The sequence below is a fragment of the Amblyraja radiata genome, chromosome 33 (genome assembly GCF_010909765.2).
Source record: "Amblyraja radiata isolate CabotCenter1 chromosome 33, sAmbRad1.1.pri, whole genome shotgun sequence".
NCBI lineage: Eukaryota > Metazoa > Chordata > Chondrichthyes > Rajiformes > Rajidae > Amblyraja > Amblyraja radiata.
Window position 1 is genome coordinate 5,216,507 of NC_045988.1, and position 16,999 is coordinate 5,233,505.

At 45.3% G+C, this 16,999-nt stretch overlaps 1 protein-coding gene across 3 annotated transcripts in view; it reads right to left on the minus strand.

The window, feature by feature from the left end:
* The window catches only part of LOC116991197 (proprotein convertase subtilisin/kexin type 7-like), a 133,352-nt gene that overhangs the window by 114,298 nt on the left and 2,055 nt on the right, over nt 1–16,999 (minus strand). For all 3 annotated transcript variants that reach the window (XR_004416710.1, XM_033049582.1, XM_033049583.1), the window contains exons 2-3: nt 1,740–2,306; nt 412–546 (exon numbers count right to left, since the gene is read on the minus strand). Coding sequence is in view for 2 of the 3 variants with exons in the window: in XM_033049582.1 (XP_032905473.1) it covers nt 412–546; nt 1,740–2,294 (690 nt within the window). In the remaining variant the exon portion in view is untranslated. The remainder of the gene's footprint in view (nt 1–411; nt 547–1,739; nt 2,307–16,999) is intronic.

Genomic DNA, 16,999 nt, shown 5'->3' on the forward strand with positions numbered 1-16,999 from the left:
CCACGAACGTCATTTCACTCGATAATTGGGGAAGGTATAGGGGTCCGAAAACCTTGACCACCAAGCTCAAGACTAGCTTCTTCCCAACGACCGTCAGGACTAAGGGAAAAAAGTTGTTCGGCACGGACTTGTAGGGCCGAGATGGCCTGTTTCCGTGCTGTAATTGTTATATGGTTATATGGTTATATGGTTACGCAACAGGAACGACAACTATGAACAATGGACTGTCTTTGTTTGCTAAGGACTTTGGATATTATTTCTGAACGGGTATTGGCATTATTGATTGATTGTATTTTTTTAATATGCACATTGTTTACAGGCCTGTAATGCTGCTGGAAGTAAGAATTTCATGGTTCTGTTGCCGATACATATGAAAACAAAAGTCTCTTGACTCTTGGTCCAACAACTTACATAATTGACCTGTATGTCCGGAATGGTGTACTGTACGCCATCATCGACCACCACCACCGTCACACCTTCGCCAGTGACATTGCGCTCCCACACGCCCGTGACGTTGATGTCCATCCCTCGCTTCCTCCGATTGTGCTGCAAGATATTTAGGTGTCAGGGATTATGGGGAGAAGGCAGGAGAGTGGCGTTAGGAGGCAGAGATAGATCAGCCATGATTGAATGGCGGAGTAGACTTGATGGGCCGAATGGCCTAATTCGACTTTGTTTCCTTATGACGTCAGAGATACAGCACGGAAACAGGCCTTGTGCAGGCCCCCCCCCCCCCCCTCCTCCTTTCCACCCAGGTCCGCGCCGACCAGCGATCCCCGTCCACTGACACTTTCCTACACACACTAGGGACAATTTACAATGTTACCAAAGCCAATTGAACTACAAAAGCATTGTATTTTTAGGTGAGGGGGGCAATGTTTGAAGGATATGTGCAGGCCTAGTGTCTATTTACACAGAGGGTATGGTGCTGCCAGGCGCTGTTAGATTCCTACAACAATCCCCAGGATGCGACCATTTACAAGGCAAGTCCTGCCCGTCTGTCTTTTACCTAAATGTAACACCTCACATTGATCCCAATTAAATTACATTAATTTTTAGTTTAGAGAAACAGCACGGAAACAGGCCCTTCGGCCCACCGGGTCCGCGCCAACCAGCAATCCCCGCACATTAACACCCACTAGGGACAATTTTACATTTACCAAGCCAATTAAACCTACAAACCTGTACGTCTTTGGAATGTGGGAGGAATTCGAAGATCTCGGAGAAAACCCACGCAGGTCACGGGGAGAACGTACAAATTCCGTACAGACAGCGCCCGTAAGCAGGATCGAACCCGGGTCTCCGGCGCCGCATTCGCTGTAATAGCCCTGCCCCACAGTACGTGTTCATTCCAAGAGTTCTCCCGAGTTTCCCCCGATTCGAACTCGGAGATTTACGGCAATGGCCACTCGTCGGTACTCGGGGCTCTCGTGGACATTTTTCAACGTTGAAAAATCTTCACGAGTCTTCCCGTGCTTACCTGCCGTTAGCGAGTCTTCCCGTGTACCTTAGCGTGACAGCCGCTAAAAGACGTCCCCGAGCTCCGACGTACCCGCTACGTTCATTCTCCGTGCTTACCGCGAGTTTGATTTTTTTTTAAACTCGGGAGAGCTCTTGGAATGAACTCGTACCGTGGGACAGGGCTTTAAGGCAGCAACTCTACCGCTGTGCCACCGTGACATCCGGCATTCCTCGGTCCATTGACCCAGTAGTTCTAAGTAGAGCAGAAAGCCACTTACCAGGTGCCACTGGAATGGGTACTTTGGGTCATTGAAGTGGAGACTACGCTTGGAGCGCTTGAGCAGCTTTTGTTCAGAATGCCACCGCACACTGTCGTGTTGGGCAAGCAAGGCCTCAATGGAACTCCGAATCCTCAATACTGTCTCCTCCTCCAGGCCACTGTGGTTACATCGATGCGGCGGGAGAGCAAAGAGATAATGTCCGGCCAATTCCCCAATCTGCCCCCGGTTCTCGAGATCGGCAAACTCTGCGAGTTCATCTGCAAGCCGATCGAGCGACAAGGCCTTCCTGGTGCCAGAGTCATTTCCCAGTGATAAATGAACTGCCCAGGTGAAGGTTCCCCTTTCCACAACCGATCCCGCATTTCCGCCATTGTCCATTTCATTGCCAGCTCGACGATTAGATGCTGAAGTCCCAATGTTCAAGGCTCTGGCAAGTCCAATGTGTGCAGCCACCGGTGACAAGATGGGCACCACTGAGAGGCTCAAGAGGGTTGGCAGTAGGATCTCCATCGTTACTCTCCATGGTGACACACTCCACTTCAGATGCTGCATCAGATCTAATCACTGCAATGAAAAGCAAATAAACCATGAGCACGGTGATGCAGTGGTAGAGTTGCTGCCTTGAGACTCCCGACAACAGATGCTGTCTGTACGGAGTTTGCACGTTCTCCCTGTGACCCTGTGGGTTTTCTCTGGGTGCTCTGGTTTCCTCCCACACCCCAAAGACAAGAAGGTTTGTAGGTGGTGGAGGAAGGAACTGCAGATGCTGGTTTAAATCGAAGAAAGACACAAAGTGCTGGAGTAGAAACAGAGAAAATAGGTGCAGGAGGAGGCCATTCGGCCCCTTCGAGCCAGCACCGCCATTCATTGCGATCATGGCTGATCGACCCCAATCAATAACCCGCGCCTGCCTTCTCCCCATATCCCTTGATTCCACTAGCCCCTAGAGCTCTATTTAACTCTCCCTTAAATCCATCCAGTGATTTGGCCTCCACTGCCCTCTGTGGCAGGGAATTCCACAAATTCACAACTCTCTGGGTGAAAATTGTTTTTCTCACCTCAGTCTTAAATGGCCTCCCTTTTATTCTAAATAACTCAGTGAGACAGGCAGCATCTCTGGAGAGAAGGAATGGGTGACGTTTTGGGTCAGGATGTTTCTTCAGACTTGGGGGGGGGGGGGGGGGGGGGGTTGAAGGAGGAAGAAAGAGCTGCGAAGTGAGAAAATGAGGTCTTTCCTCGCCTCAAGCTTCCCCCACACCCCACCCCCTTGTTTCAGTGTGAAGAAGGGTTCTGACCGGAAACATCACTCATCCTTTTTCTCCAGAGATGCTGCCTGACCCACTGAGTTACTTAGAATAAAGGGGAGGCCATTTAAGGCGAGAAAAAACTTTTTCACCCAGAGAGTTGTTACTCCAGCATCTACAGACCTTTGTTTCTACTTACTCTAGTTCTTGATTCCCCAACCCTGGGAAAGAGACTGTGCATTCACCCAATCTACTCCCCTTATGAGTTTTATACACCTTTATAGGAACCCCCCCTCCCCCCAGCCTCGTGCACTCCAAAGAATAAAGCCCTACCCTGCCCAATCTCTCCCTGTAGGTCAGGCCCTCGAGTCCTGGCAATATCCTCATAAATGTTGGGAGAGGATGAGCAGTGGAACCAGGGCCTGGCAATCCCAAACTCTTATGCATCGTGCCAGTGTTGACCACAGGCAAATATTGACCACCTTACCAGCAGGAATTCCCCAGGTTTATACTCCAGGATTAAATGCGACTGGATATTTGGCCTCCTTAGACTATATTGCTTTACTCTGGGAATAGGATGTCACCAGGGATAAATTACCATTGTCCAGAAGCCTGGAGCATTGATCCGGAGTTCAGTTTTAATCCCATTGCAACAGCTGGGAAATTGACACTCACATAATTAAGACTGGAAAGATAGCTGGCATTGTTAATGGTAACAAAGAATTTTACTGCATAGGCAGTAAAATTCCCAATAATTCACCAGTGTTTATCAGGGAAGTGTGTTGACTATCGCTATTCAGACTGGCCCGTGCGTGACTCGTTTTATCAATGGTGCTTTTATTGTCACATGTGCGAAGTGTAAATGCACAGTGAAATTCTTACAAACAGTCCAGTGGAGTATTGCCAAACTTAAGCACATCCCCGATTCGCAAATTATACAGAAATACTCTACTGATCCCGCGTGCAAGAAGCACCATGTTTTGACGCCATTTTCATAGTCCAGTCAATACACTGTAGGTGTTATGAGCGGTGCCCCTTCTAGGCAAGGCCCAGGCTGCTGTGGGCCTCCAGCCTTCGCCTTCCTTGTACGTATGGGTCGACCTGCGGACCGACGTCCCGCTCCTCTACCGTCCACCTTTGTTCCCCAGGGGCATCTGGGAAGAAGGCAGGAACGGGGTACTGATTGGGGATGATCAGCCATGATCACATTGAATGGGCGGTGCTAGCTCAAAGGGCCGAATGGCCTACTCCTGCATCTATTGTCTATTGTCTCCCGCAGCTGACCACGAGGGTGCAGTAGGCCAGACGCCAGTTCCCTCGCCTCTCCAATTCCCTTCAGTAATGGCAAGTTATGAATCAGAGTACCAATGTTGCCATGTCAGATTCTTCATATGTATGCCACATTAATATATTTATTACATTTCCATAATGTTTCCCATAACCAGTTTAGCAGGAAGTGCCTTGTACCCAACAGTTGTTTATTATCACTTATACCAAGGTACTGTGGCGTCAGCTAATACACGGGCCACTTATGGTCGAACCCTCGTCAGTAGGTACGAGGGCTGGCACGTGACATCATGGGCTAGAGGGAGTGTCCTGCTACTTAAGGTCATCTCACCTCAAGCAGTCAACAGGTAGCTGAGCCCGCGAGAACAACCTCGCTCAGCTACAGCAGCAATGATAATATAGTTAGCGGACCAACCTAACGTGTCGAACCTGAATAAACTACTGTTTGAACCTGCCTGACGTCTGGCTTTATTCACCACGTTTGGTGCCGCTACAGTACAATAAAATTATTTAATTTGCATACAGATTAGTAAAATTATTGTCATTCACGATTACAAACCCGCACTAAGTACAGAATGCATAGAAACAGCCCAATATGTCCACATGTAAGTGTCACCAGGGTTTGGCGTCATTTTCAAAGTCTGTAAAAGGACGCCATTAAACGAGGCCACAAAGGCCCAACTAATTGGCTCCGTTTTACAGCTGGAACTAGTTGCATTGAGAAGTTTAGAAACCCTAGGTCTCTAATGCAAAAATGCTGGAGAAACTCAGCGGGCGAGGTAGCATTTTTGTCTTCCTTCGATTGTTCCAGCATCTGCAGTTGGATTAGGACACTGCATCGTCCTTCCCTATGTTACGGTATCTGGATGAACCAAGCATCTAAACAAGGAGATTAAAAAAAGATACCTCTGATGATGCTGCACCTGGATGGTGGTCAGATCTTACTCTGAAGTCTCTGAACTGTTTCTTGCGATCATGATCTCCCAACTCAAGACGATTTGCGTACATGCAGATAATGTCCCCCCTTTCTCCGTACCAAGAACTTACATGTATTTTTGCCACAGACAGTGAAAATTGAAATGGAGTCAGACGCAGACAGATTTGGCCCCAGGATTTAATTTTCAAAAGGCCTTAAAGAAATGAGATATAAAGTGTTAGGAAAAGATATTCCAGAGGATCTGAAGGCAACGTGGGAACAATTAAAACCTGGGGTGAGCAATAGACTAGAATTGGAGCAAAACACATCTGAGAACACTGTAGGATCATTACTCTACACTAAGTTCACGACATCATTACTTTCATCATTCCATTTGGCCCCTAGTGTCTGACTCATGGCCTGACTCTTTATTGAGGAATTGCTACCGTCAGCAAGGCCTCACATCATCAACCCAACCCTGCTATTGTTTTACTTTCAGCAAATTCCAAAAACAAAAATCAACACATCCTCAGCGTTTAATTTCAGTGCGAAGATTTTTCTCAGAGATCAAGCAGATACAAAATTTGTCTCCATCCCAACAAGAGAATTACAATTTGAACCAAATCTTAGATTTAGGTTTCATTATTGTCACGTGTACGGAGGTACAGTGGAAAGCTTTGTTTTGCATGCTATCCAATTGGATCAGATAATACTCTCTATAAATACAATCAAGTCAAACTCAGGGGTGGAAGATTGCAACCCTCACGTGGTCCGCCCTGTTTCAACTAATGCAATCAACTCGAGGTGCACAAACGGAAGAAGAAATAGAACAAGTTGTCCAACAACTTTAGGCTGTGCACGCCACACGAAAGAAGAAGTCAAACACGAAAGAAGTAGAAGAAGTCCACGCTGTATCGCTAAACTAAAGTATCATACGCCAGTACATAGAACTCCTCCTCTCATACACAGACCTCCTCCACAGGTACATCAACAAGTTCCAAGAAACGCAACAGGTCATCCAATGTGTACATTGCAAAGTTTATATTTAAAGTTAGCCAGTAACAGCGGGAGAACCTTCATCCCAGAAGTTAGAGTTGAGAAGCAAAGCATCGCGAAAAAGTTTCCCATTAGACACAGCCCCTTAGTTGCTCTGCATTCTTTGGTTTTAGCACTATCATGATCTAGGTTACTTCAGATAACTGTTAGTTTATTATACATTTATTATTCTTGTGGTTGTATTTTACGTGCCAGTAAAGGGCCTGTCTCACTTGGCGATATTTTCGGCGTCATATCAGGGTCGCCAAAAGATTTTGAACATTTCAAAATCCAGCGGCGACAAAAAAAAAGTTGCGACACTCGAAAAAACACAGCGCGTCATACGTCATCACGCGGCGTCACGGCGTGACGTTTCGGTGGCCGGATACGTCAGTCAATGATGCTGGCTGATGCTGAAAAAAATCACCAAGTGGAACAGGCCCCTTCAGAATATTATCTTCCCAGTTCATGTCCAGTGATTAGGATAAAGCAGCACTTTTGAACTCTTGAGATAATGGTGAGGTAGAGGGGAACATAAAAGACAAGAGAGATCTGTTGACATACCGTTCCTACCTGTAGCACAACTTCCCTGATGCAATATGCTGGTTTCAGCAAGAGTGCAACTTACACCACCTCCTCGGGTTAAGCAAACCTTGGATTATTAACATGAAGACAACATGCATTACCCAAACTACTGCGTGACAGATTGTTGTCGACCTTGGCTTGTGGTGCTTCCCAATTTGACAGCAATACCAACTAACTAATTCCTGAGACTGCAGAGGTTGGAATCTTGAGTGATATACAAAGTGCTGGAGGAAGTCAGCAGGTCGATAGACAATAGGTGTAGGAATAGGCCATTTGGCCCTTCGAGCCAGCACCGCCATTCAATGTGATCATGGCTGATCATCCCCAATCAGTTCCTGCCTTCTCCCCTTATCCCGCTGTGTTTCTCCAGCATTTTTGTCTACCTTCGATTTTTCCAGCATCTGCAGTTCTTTCTTAACCATTAATACGGTCAGTGTACTTTATAGCACATTTCTTGTTCTGCTTTATCTCAATATTTACTCATTATACTTTCCCCACAACCTCATTTCAAAGGAATGTTTCATCTCCACAGCTCTAGCCTACACACAACAAGTTTCTAAACCCAATCACACATCCTGTCCTGCTCTATGCTGGCATTCTGTATCGATCAGTCTAGAATCTTTCACTTTACACAAAAAGTCAAAACACACAATCTGGCAAGAAGTGTCCAGACAAGTCTGCATCACCATCACGTATCATAGAAACATAGAACATAGACAATAGGTGCAGGAGTAGGCCATTCGGCCCTTCGAGCCTGCACCGCCATTCAATATGATCATGGCAGATCATCCAACTCAGTATCCTGTACCTGCCTTCTCTCCATACCCCCCGATCCCTTTAGCCACAAGGGCCACATCTAACTCCCTCTTAAATATAGCCAATGAACTGGCCTCAACTACCTTCTGTAGCAGAGTTCCACAGATTCACCACTCTCTGTGTGTGAAAAAAAAAATGTTTTTCTCATCTCGGTCCTAAAAGATTTCCCCCTTATCCTTAAACTGTGACCCCTTGTTCTGGACTACCCCAACATCAGGACCAATCTTCCTGCATCTAGCCTGTCCAACCCCTTAAGAATTTTGTAAGTTTCTATAATATCCCCCCCTCAATCTTCTAAATTCTAGCGAGTACAAGCTGAGTCTATCCAGTCTTTCTTCATATGAAAGTCCTGACATCCCAGGAATCAGTCTGGTGAACCTTCTCTGCACTCCCTCTATGGCAAGAATGTATTTTCTCAGATTAGGAGACCAAAACTGTACGCAATACTCCAGGTGTGGTCTCACCAAGACCCTGTATCAAACTGGGGCCAATTAGATTCGTATAGAGAGAAGGTATATGATGATCGGCATGGATGTGTTGGGCTGAAGGGCCCATTTCTGTATTTTATAACTATGACTAACTGCTTGGACATTACAAGCATTTGTTAATTCCCAGGTAGTTTCAAAATTTCTACTCACCCGTATCCTTTATCTCCAGAGTTGCACTTTGTGTCTATCTTCGGTTTACACCAGCATCTACAATTCCTTCCTGCACGGTTTGTTTGCTCGAACAGATATTCATCTGCGTAACAGTTACCTGATAAGCTCAGTGAGGAGCATGTGGCCATGGCATGGGAAGTGTTGCGCCATTTTAAGTAGGTGATGAAAGGAAAATGTAGGTAAAAGGGAAAACCTCCAATTGTAACACAGTTTACATAACCTCCGGGTGCACAACAGCATTTTACGGCCAATTAACTTCTTTTGAAGTGTGGTCGGTTGCAGTAATATGCAGCAATGTAGCAACAAATGGCTCGTAGGGATTCAATTGTAGGTGGAGCTGAGATTTAAGGGCCTGTCCCACTGTACGAGGTAATTCAAGAGTTCTCCCGAGTTCTCCCCTGATTCAAGCTTGTGTAATAGACAATAGACAATAGGTGCAGGCAGTGGCGGACTGGGTCTAAAAATATTGGTTGCCAGGAGACAAAGGGGGCCCACTTGCCATCAGGCAAGCTGACACCCTGACCAGTCCGCCACTGGGTGCAGGAGTAGGCCATTTGGCCCTTCGAGCCAGCACCGCCATTCAATGTGATCATGGCTGATCATCCCCAATCAGTACCCCGTTCCTGCCTTCTCCCCATATCCCCTGACTCCGCTATTTTTAAGAGCCCTATCTAGCTCTCTCTTGAAAGCATCCAGAGAACCTGCCTCCACCGCCCTCTGAGGAAGAGAATTCCACAGACTCACCACTCTCGGTGAGAAAAAGTGTTTCCTCGTCTCTGTTCGAAATGGCTTACTCCTTATTCTTAAACTGTGGCCCCTGGTTCTGGACTCCCCCAACATCGGGAACATGTTTCCTGCCTCTAGCGTGTCCAAGCCCTTAACAATCTTATATGTTTCAATGTACGTAGCGGGTACGTAGGAGTTCGTGGATGTCACGTAGCTGCTCGTACGAGTAACGGTAGGCACTCGGGAAATCTGGTAAACTCGTGACCTTTTTTCAACACTGTGAAAAATGTCCACAAGTAAAAAAATTCATGATGAAAAAAAAAATTGTTACTTTTTACACGTACGAGCCCCTACATACCCGCTACGTACATTACACGCTTGAATCAGAGGAGAACTCGGGAGAACGCTCAAATTACCTCATACAGTGGGAAAGGCCCTTTACAGACCACATTTAAAAGACATAACTACCCAAACTGCAATCATGAGCAGTGTTAGACGCTTCCAGCACAACCTCCGAGTTCAAGGACACGTTCTACCATTGGTAAAGAGCAGCGAGATCTGCATAGATTTAGTGTTTAAGAAGGAACTGCAGATGTGTGAAAAATCGAAGGTAGACAAAAATGCTGGAGAAACTCAGCGGGTGAGGCAGTTCCGGGTCACGACCCAAAACGTCACCTATTCCTTCGCTCCATAGATGCTGCCTCACCCGCTGAGTTTCTCCAGCACTTTTCTCTACCTTTGCACAGATTTAATGATTTGTAAAGTATAATTCTGGATGAAACAGGATCCGCTGGTACACACAACCGTTTGTGGCTGAAGGCAACTTCTCAGATTTAATGCTCCTGCATTAACATTATTCTCGCTTTTTAACCTAGTTTCAAAACATGGTAAAAAAAATGGGATTGGCGGAGGAGATTCAAAAAGTAAATTCCAACAGCAAAGGAAGAAGAAAGTAGGAATCTAAAGTGAGAATTGCCAGGCAGCTACACAAAATGCCCCAGAATCTTTCCACATTAAACCTCTCTGTACTCTCTTTGCTCCATCCCCCAATGCCACAACCTTCCAGTGTACAAGAATGGAAAGGGATTCAATTTTATTGTACTCTTCACCTTCATTTCACTTCCAAAAACATAACTACTAAGTGTGTTTGTATGACGACATTGCTGTAATTTAGAGAACATAGCAGCCAATTTGTGCACAGTGATATCTCACAAAACAACCAACAAGCAGTGATAGAACCAGTTATGCCTGATCCACAGAGTTACTCCAGCTTTTTGTGGCGATCTTCAGTTTAAACCAGTTCAAGTTCATATTTATTGTCACATGCACCAATTGGTACAGTGAAATTTGAGCCATACGAATAAAAAACACAATACACGATAGTTTAACATAAACATCCACCACAGTGGAATCAACATTTCTCACTGTGATGGAAGGTCAATAAAGTTCACTCATTCTCCTCTTTGTTCACCCGTGGTCGGGGCCATGAACCCTCCGCAGTCGCCGCTACGGACGGCCCGATGTACAGGCCCTCTCGCCCGGATGATCGAAACTCCGGCATCGGAACGGAGGAACACACTCTGCGGCTTGGAGTTTCCGAATCGGCCGCTTCTTACCGGAGATCGCGGCTTCCAAAGTCCACAGGCTGGACGGAGCTGCAACACTGGCAAATCTCGGCAAAAGATCCCAGGCCTCCGCCATGTTAAAGTCAGCGTCTGCAGTTCCATTCTACACAGAGCCATAGATCCATACTACATGGAAGCAGGCTCTTCGGCCCAACTTGTCATGTCAACCAAACTGGAATTCTGGACAGGTCTCGTTTGCTTGCATTTGGCTCAAAGATGCCTCGTAACCCTTCCCATCCATAGATCTGTCCAAATGTCCTTTGAAAGCCAATTGTATCTGTTTCCATAAGCATGTTATCATCTGATGTTGATTTGAGGATATGATTTTGACCAAGCTGCCAAAAATAATGTGTTCACTCATCTTCACATGAATGCTGCAGGAATTTCAACATCTGCTTGCAAGAGTAGACAAGGTGTCTGGCAGTGCAGCACTCCCCCAATTACGGCACTAGACAGCCAGCTTGCTCTTGCCCACCAAGTCTTTTGAGTTCATAATTGAAAGGCGGCATAATTGCGGATATTGACCCTCAACCCACCATCAAATGGCAAACAGCCATCGTTACTAAGGAAACAACAAAAAGTAAACCTCAATATGCTGAGCTAAACAACCTCAAGGAAATGAAACTCAAATTAAATTCTGCTTAGTAGAAACAAGGAACTGCAGATGCTGGTTTATACTGAAGATGGGACATGTTGGTCAGTGTGGGCAAGTTGGGCTGTAGAGCCCGTTTCAACACTGTGTGGCTCCAAATCAATGTGCAAGCATCAAAAGAAGGCCGCCACAATCATTTGCACGACTCAAAATGAAACTAATTCGGCAGAATGTGGCACATATGTTGACTAGAGGGTAGCTTGTTCCAGCACTGGAAGTCACAGAGCAGAAGGACAATCAATTTACAACAGTGTTGTGTGCGACAGCTGTGTGCACAGTCTCTGTGGAAAATCACTCGGCTTTCTTACGGACAAGGAACAAAATGTCCTCTTCAATATAAAGCACTGAAAATAGCTCGTTATGCAACCAATTGCATGAGGTCCTTGTTGAGGGAACCTCCACGTGTTCGCAGGCACTCAGCTCGAGCAAACCAATACAAATGTAACTTGAGCAGTTGGGTGTCAGGGGTTGTGGGGGAGAAGGCAGGAGAATGGGGCTGAGAGGGAAAGATAGATCAACCAGGATTGAATGGCGGAGTAACACTCGATGGGCCGAATGGCCTAATTCTGTTCAAATGACTTATGAGCTTCCTCATGGTGACTTTGGCTAAAACCCAGAGTCTTAGCGTAGATGATGGCAACTACAATAGCGACTACTCACGACCACCTCGCGACATGTCAAATGTATTGGAGCCCATTGAGATTCAGTCCAGAAACAGTTCCCAACCCACCTGTCACTATTGCTGATGCTTAAATTCCAATGAGCTGAACACACTGGTGTAATGTAGGTAACACAGCAGCCAATGAGCTGAACATTAGTAGTTTATTATGGATATATGTTTGTATTGTATTGTATTGTGGTGGTGGGTTCTGGCTTGCTTTATTGTAGTGTAAATATTATTTTTTAAATAAGTGAATAAATTTGATTTATTATTATTTTTTTATTTAAAAGAGCTGAACACACTGGTGTGATGTAGGTTACACAGCAGCCAATGGCCAACACAATGTAATGACCAAATAATTTGCGTCTTCACCAATGTTGCTGTGGGATGAATATTGGCCGGGGCTCAAGATGAAACCAAGACGCCTCCTCAAACCAACAGAACAAATATTAGTCCTTGATCAGCTCGTCACGATGTTTTGACACAGATTTAGATTTCTGCCGAGTGAAAGCCAAACCAGTTCCACCTTGGACAGTATTTTGCAGAATTCTGGAAAAAACACTACACTGAACCGTTCTTCTCAAAATTCAGTTCCTCAGCAGTTTCCACCACATCAGTCACGAGCAACAAATCCATAGGCACCAACTTCTGCCAAACTCAGTTCTTTCGCATCTCAAATATCCATCAAACAGTTCCCTGCAGAGGCCGAGAATAAGCTTTGGAATGAATGCAAAACATTCGAATCAAATCACCCACTTCACCCCCTCAAGCCTCACCTGCTGATCCCACTTTAGCTTCAGTAGCCACTCAGAGCCCAAGCAATTTGTCCACAACTCTGAGAGAACATCTGAGAAGAAGTACAACTCTATCCCCTGTACAGACCACAGTAATTACAACTAGGAACGAATTATCAAAGGGCAAATAACGCCTATGTTACCCACCCAACAGCTTGCAGAGATGATGGTCGAAAGGTGGCAAAGGCTTTTTTTTTTTTTTTAAAGACGAAAAATATCGAAGGGAAAGTAGAAAAAATGGCTTAATCCGATGCCTTTCACCAAGTCAGGATTTCTTAAAGCATTCTACATCCAATTAAGTACTTAAAATATAATCACTTATAAAGCAGGAACAGAAGACAAATTACAAACAGTGTCCGACAATGAGCTATTAAATACAACCAGATAATAAGTTTCAATGGTACACAAAAATGCTGGAGAAACTCAGCGGGTGCAGCAGCATCTATGGACCGAAGGAAATAGGCAACGTTTTGGGCCGAAACCCTTCTTCAGTCTAAAGAAGAGTTTCAGCCCGAAATGTTGCCTATTTCCTTCGCTCCATAGATGCTGCTGCACCCGCTGAGTTTCTCCAGCATTTGTGTGTACCTTTGATTTTCCAGCATCTGCAGTTCCTTCTTTAACAATAAGTTTCAATGATCTTGGATAAGTGTTAAAGAAGATTTCAAGGAGAATTCACCTGCACTTCTTTGAGATAGGGCTGTTTGCATCCAAGCAAAACAAGCAGGAACCTGGCGTAACACGTTGCTAAGACAACATGTTGAACTCCTTGGGTTCACAGGGATGTCTGGATGTATTGTGCATTCAAACCCATCAGAAATAAGAGGATAAGAGCATGGAATTTAGTTTAGTTTAATACAGTGTGGAAACAGGCCCTTCGGCCCACCGTTTTCCATGCTGACCGACGATCACCCCTGTACATTAGTTCTATCCTACATACACTAGGGACAATTTACAGAAGACAATTAACCGACAAACGTGCACATCTTTGGAATGTGGGAGGCACCCGGAGAAAGCCCACATGGTCACAGGCGGAACGAACGTGCAAACTCTGCACAGACAGCACCTATAGTCAGGATCGAACCCGGTTCTCTGGTGCTGTGAGGCAACAACTGTACTCATTGTGACATTACCTATATCTGCTGCTTATTTTCTCAGGAACATGTTATGACATGCTGACCAAGATGCCGATCCAAGCTAATCCCATTTCCCTGCATTTGTCACATATCCATCCAAAATGTTCCTATCCATGTAATGTCCAAATGTCTTTTAACCATCATAATCAAGAGAGCATCAAAGTATTTCATTGTCGTATGCACCAAAACAGATCGGTGAAATCCTTACTCGCAGCGGCAATACAGGTTTCCAAACTCTGTACTCAATAGGTGAAATAATAAACAAACAAAAAAAATAGCTTAGTAAATAAAGTCCCAAATAAAACAAAGCCCAAAGTCCCTCACGCAACCAAGATAGTTTGCAGTTTAATTGGAGGTTATAGTGCTCAATAGCCTCCTGGTTGTTGACAAGAAGTTGTTCCTGAAACCTGGATGTTACAGTTTTCAGACTCCTATACCTTCTTCCTGAAGGCAGAAGTGAAATGAGAATGTGGCCAGGGTGGTGTGGGTCCTTGATGATGCTGGCTTTCTTCGAGGCAGTGACTCCTATGGATTCCTATGGAATCCTTCGATGGTGGGGAGGTCAGTACCTGTGATGGACCAGGTAGTGTTCACCACTTTTTGAAATCTCCTTCGTCCCTGGGCATTCGAGTTGCCGAACCAGTCTGTGACGCAACCAGTCAATATGCTCTCTACCGTACACCTGCATGATATTCAAGAGAACATTTACTGACATACAAAATCTCCTCAACCTTCTAAGAAAGTAGAGGTATTGAAGTGCTTTCTTGATGATTACATCAATGAGCCAGGTACAGGACAGGTCTTCAGAGATAGGCATGCCCAGTAACTAGGAGTTGTTTACCCTCTCCATCACTGACCTATCTATGAAGGCAGATCCTCGGCCTCCCTCTTCTAAAGTCAGTCATCTCCTTGTACTGACGCTGAGATCAAGGTTGTTTGTTCTGGCACCATTCAATCAGAAGGTAATTCATCCAACAATGGTGGTGTTGGCGAATTTAAAGATGGATTTGGAACTGTGTCTAGCTACAAATTCAAGGGGTAAAGAATGAGTGGAGCAGAGGCTGAGCACGAGTACTGAGCAGAGGCTCCTGCACTGACGAGGTGGAAATGTTGATGCCAATGCAGACCGATTGTGTTCTGTTGATAAGGAAATCAAGGATCCAGATGAGAGACGTGCGAAGGCCAAGTTCCCCGAGCTGGGTAACAAATTTAGACGGGGAAATGGTGTTGAATGGCAAGATGTAGCCTGGTGTATGTGTTCTTATTTACATACCTGCCTCTGCCGCTTCCTCAGGCAGCCCATTCCACATTCCCACCACCTTTTACGCAAAAAAAGACAGCCGCTCAGATCTCAATAGACAATAGGTGCAGGAGCAGGCCAATTGGCCCTTCGAGCCAAATGTGATCATGGCTGATCATCCCCAATCAGTACCCCGTTCCTGCCTTCTCCCCATATCCCCTGACTCCACTATTTTTAAGAGCCCTATCTAGCTCTCTCTTGAAAACATCCAGAGAACCTGCCTCCACCACCCTCTGAGGCAGAGAATTCCACACTCACCACTCTCAATAAGAAAAAGTGTTTCCTCGTCTCCGTTCTAAGAAGTGTTTCCTCGTCTCCTTTAAATATCCCCCCCATCTGCCCTTACATATATAAACAGAAAGGTAAAAAGAAAACCCCACAATAATATCCAAATATTCTTTGTAAAAACAGTCCAAAATCAACATTTCATTATCCTTTAGAAAATCTGAAAAATCGCATTGAGGAACAGGTTAACTTTCAAAGAGAATGTAGCACGATGACAAAATATAAACAACCAGCTTCACATAGGGGTGGAACAAAGTGGTGGTTGTGATGATACTGGGCAGCTGACGGAGGGACTGAGAATATCAGGAAATAAAGAAATTAAAATAAGGTAGCACCTTTAGATAACACTGTAAGACAATAGCTTGCACTTGGTGAGAAAAAGTTGTTTACTAGAAAAAAGTTTCACTGTAAACCTATTTATTACTTTAATAATCACAATTTACCAAGTACATTAAGTTTGCTGACGACACCACAGTGGTAGGACTGATCAGTGACAACGATGAGTCAGCCTACAGAGAGGAGGTCCAGCACCTGACAACCTGGTGTGCCAACAATAACCTCGTCCTCAACTCCAAGAAGACGAAGGAAATTATTGTCGACTTCAGGAAGGTCAGAGGAGGCAGTCATACCCCCATCCATACAAACGGGACTGAGGTGGAGCGCGTCTCCAGCTACAAATTCCTCGGGGTACATATCTCAGAGGATTTGTCCTGGTCCCTCAACACCTCCAAGCTGATCAAAAAGGCACAGCAGCGCCTTTACTTCCTGAGGAGGCTCAAGAAAGCACACCTGTCCCCCCAGATACTGACCAACTTCTACCGCTGTACCATTGAGAGCATCCTGACCACCCACTTCACGGTATGGTACAGCAGCTGCACTGTTGCGGACAGGAAGGCACTACAACGGGTGGTGAAAACCACGCAGCACATCATCGGTGCCCCGCTCCCTGCCATGGATGCCCTCCACCGAAAACGGTGTCTGAGACGGGCTGGGAAGATCATTAAAGACCCCTCCCACCCCAACCATGGACTGTTTGCCCTCCTCCCATCAGGGAGACGGTACAGGAGCCTCAGGTCTCGTACCAGCAGGATGAGGAACAGCTTCTACAATTGTACCATCACATTGCTGAACTCGGAGTCCCGCCGATAGATTTCTCCGGTCCCTCCATCCCCATTGTTTAATTATTCTGTATTTTTGATTATTCTGTATCTTCTTTTTTTTTTATTTCTATATGCACTACTACTACGGACTGACGCAAAACTGCATTTCGTTGTACCCATACTCAGTATTTGTGCAATGACATTAAAGTTGAATTGAATTGAATTGAATTGAAGTACTCAGTTGTATATGTTAAAATAAACTAGAGGCCATTTGCACCAAAAAAAAATCAAATTGAACTAGCCTCTAACAAATTAATCCCAGTAAAGAAACGAACTGATGCTTTAAATAGGTATGTTGCAAAGCGTACCTGAAGCGTCGCTGCGGGTGTGCGCGATTTTGGCGCCGTTTAGAGGGGGGCGGGTTTAAAACGCGATTTTC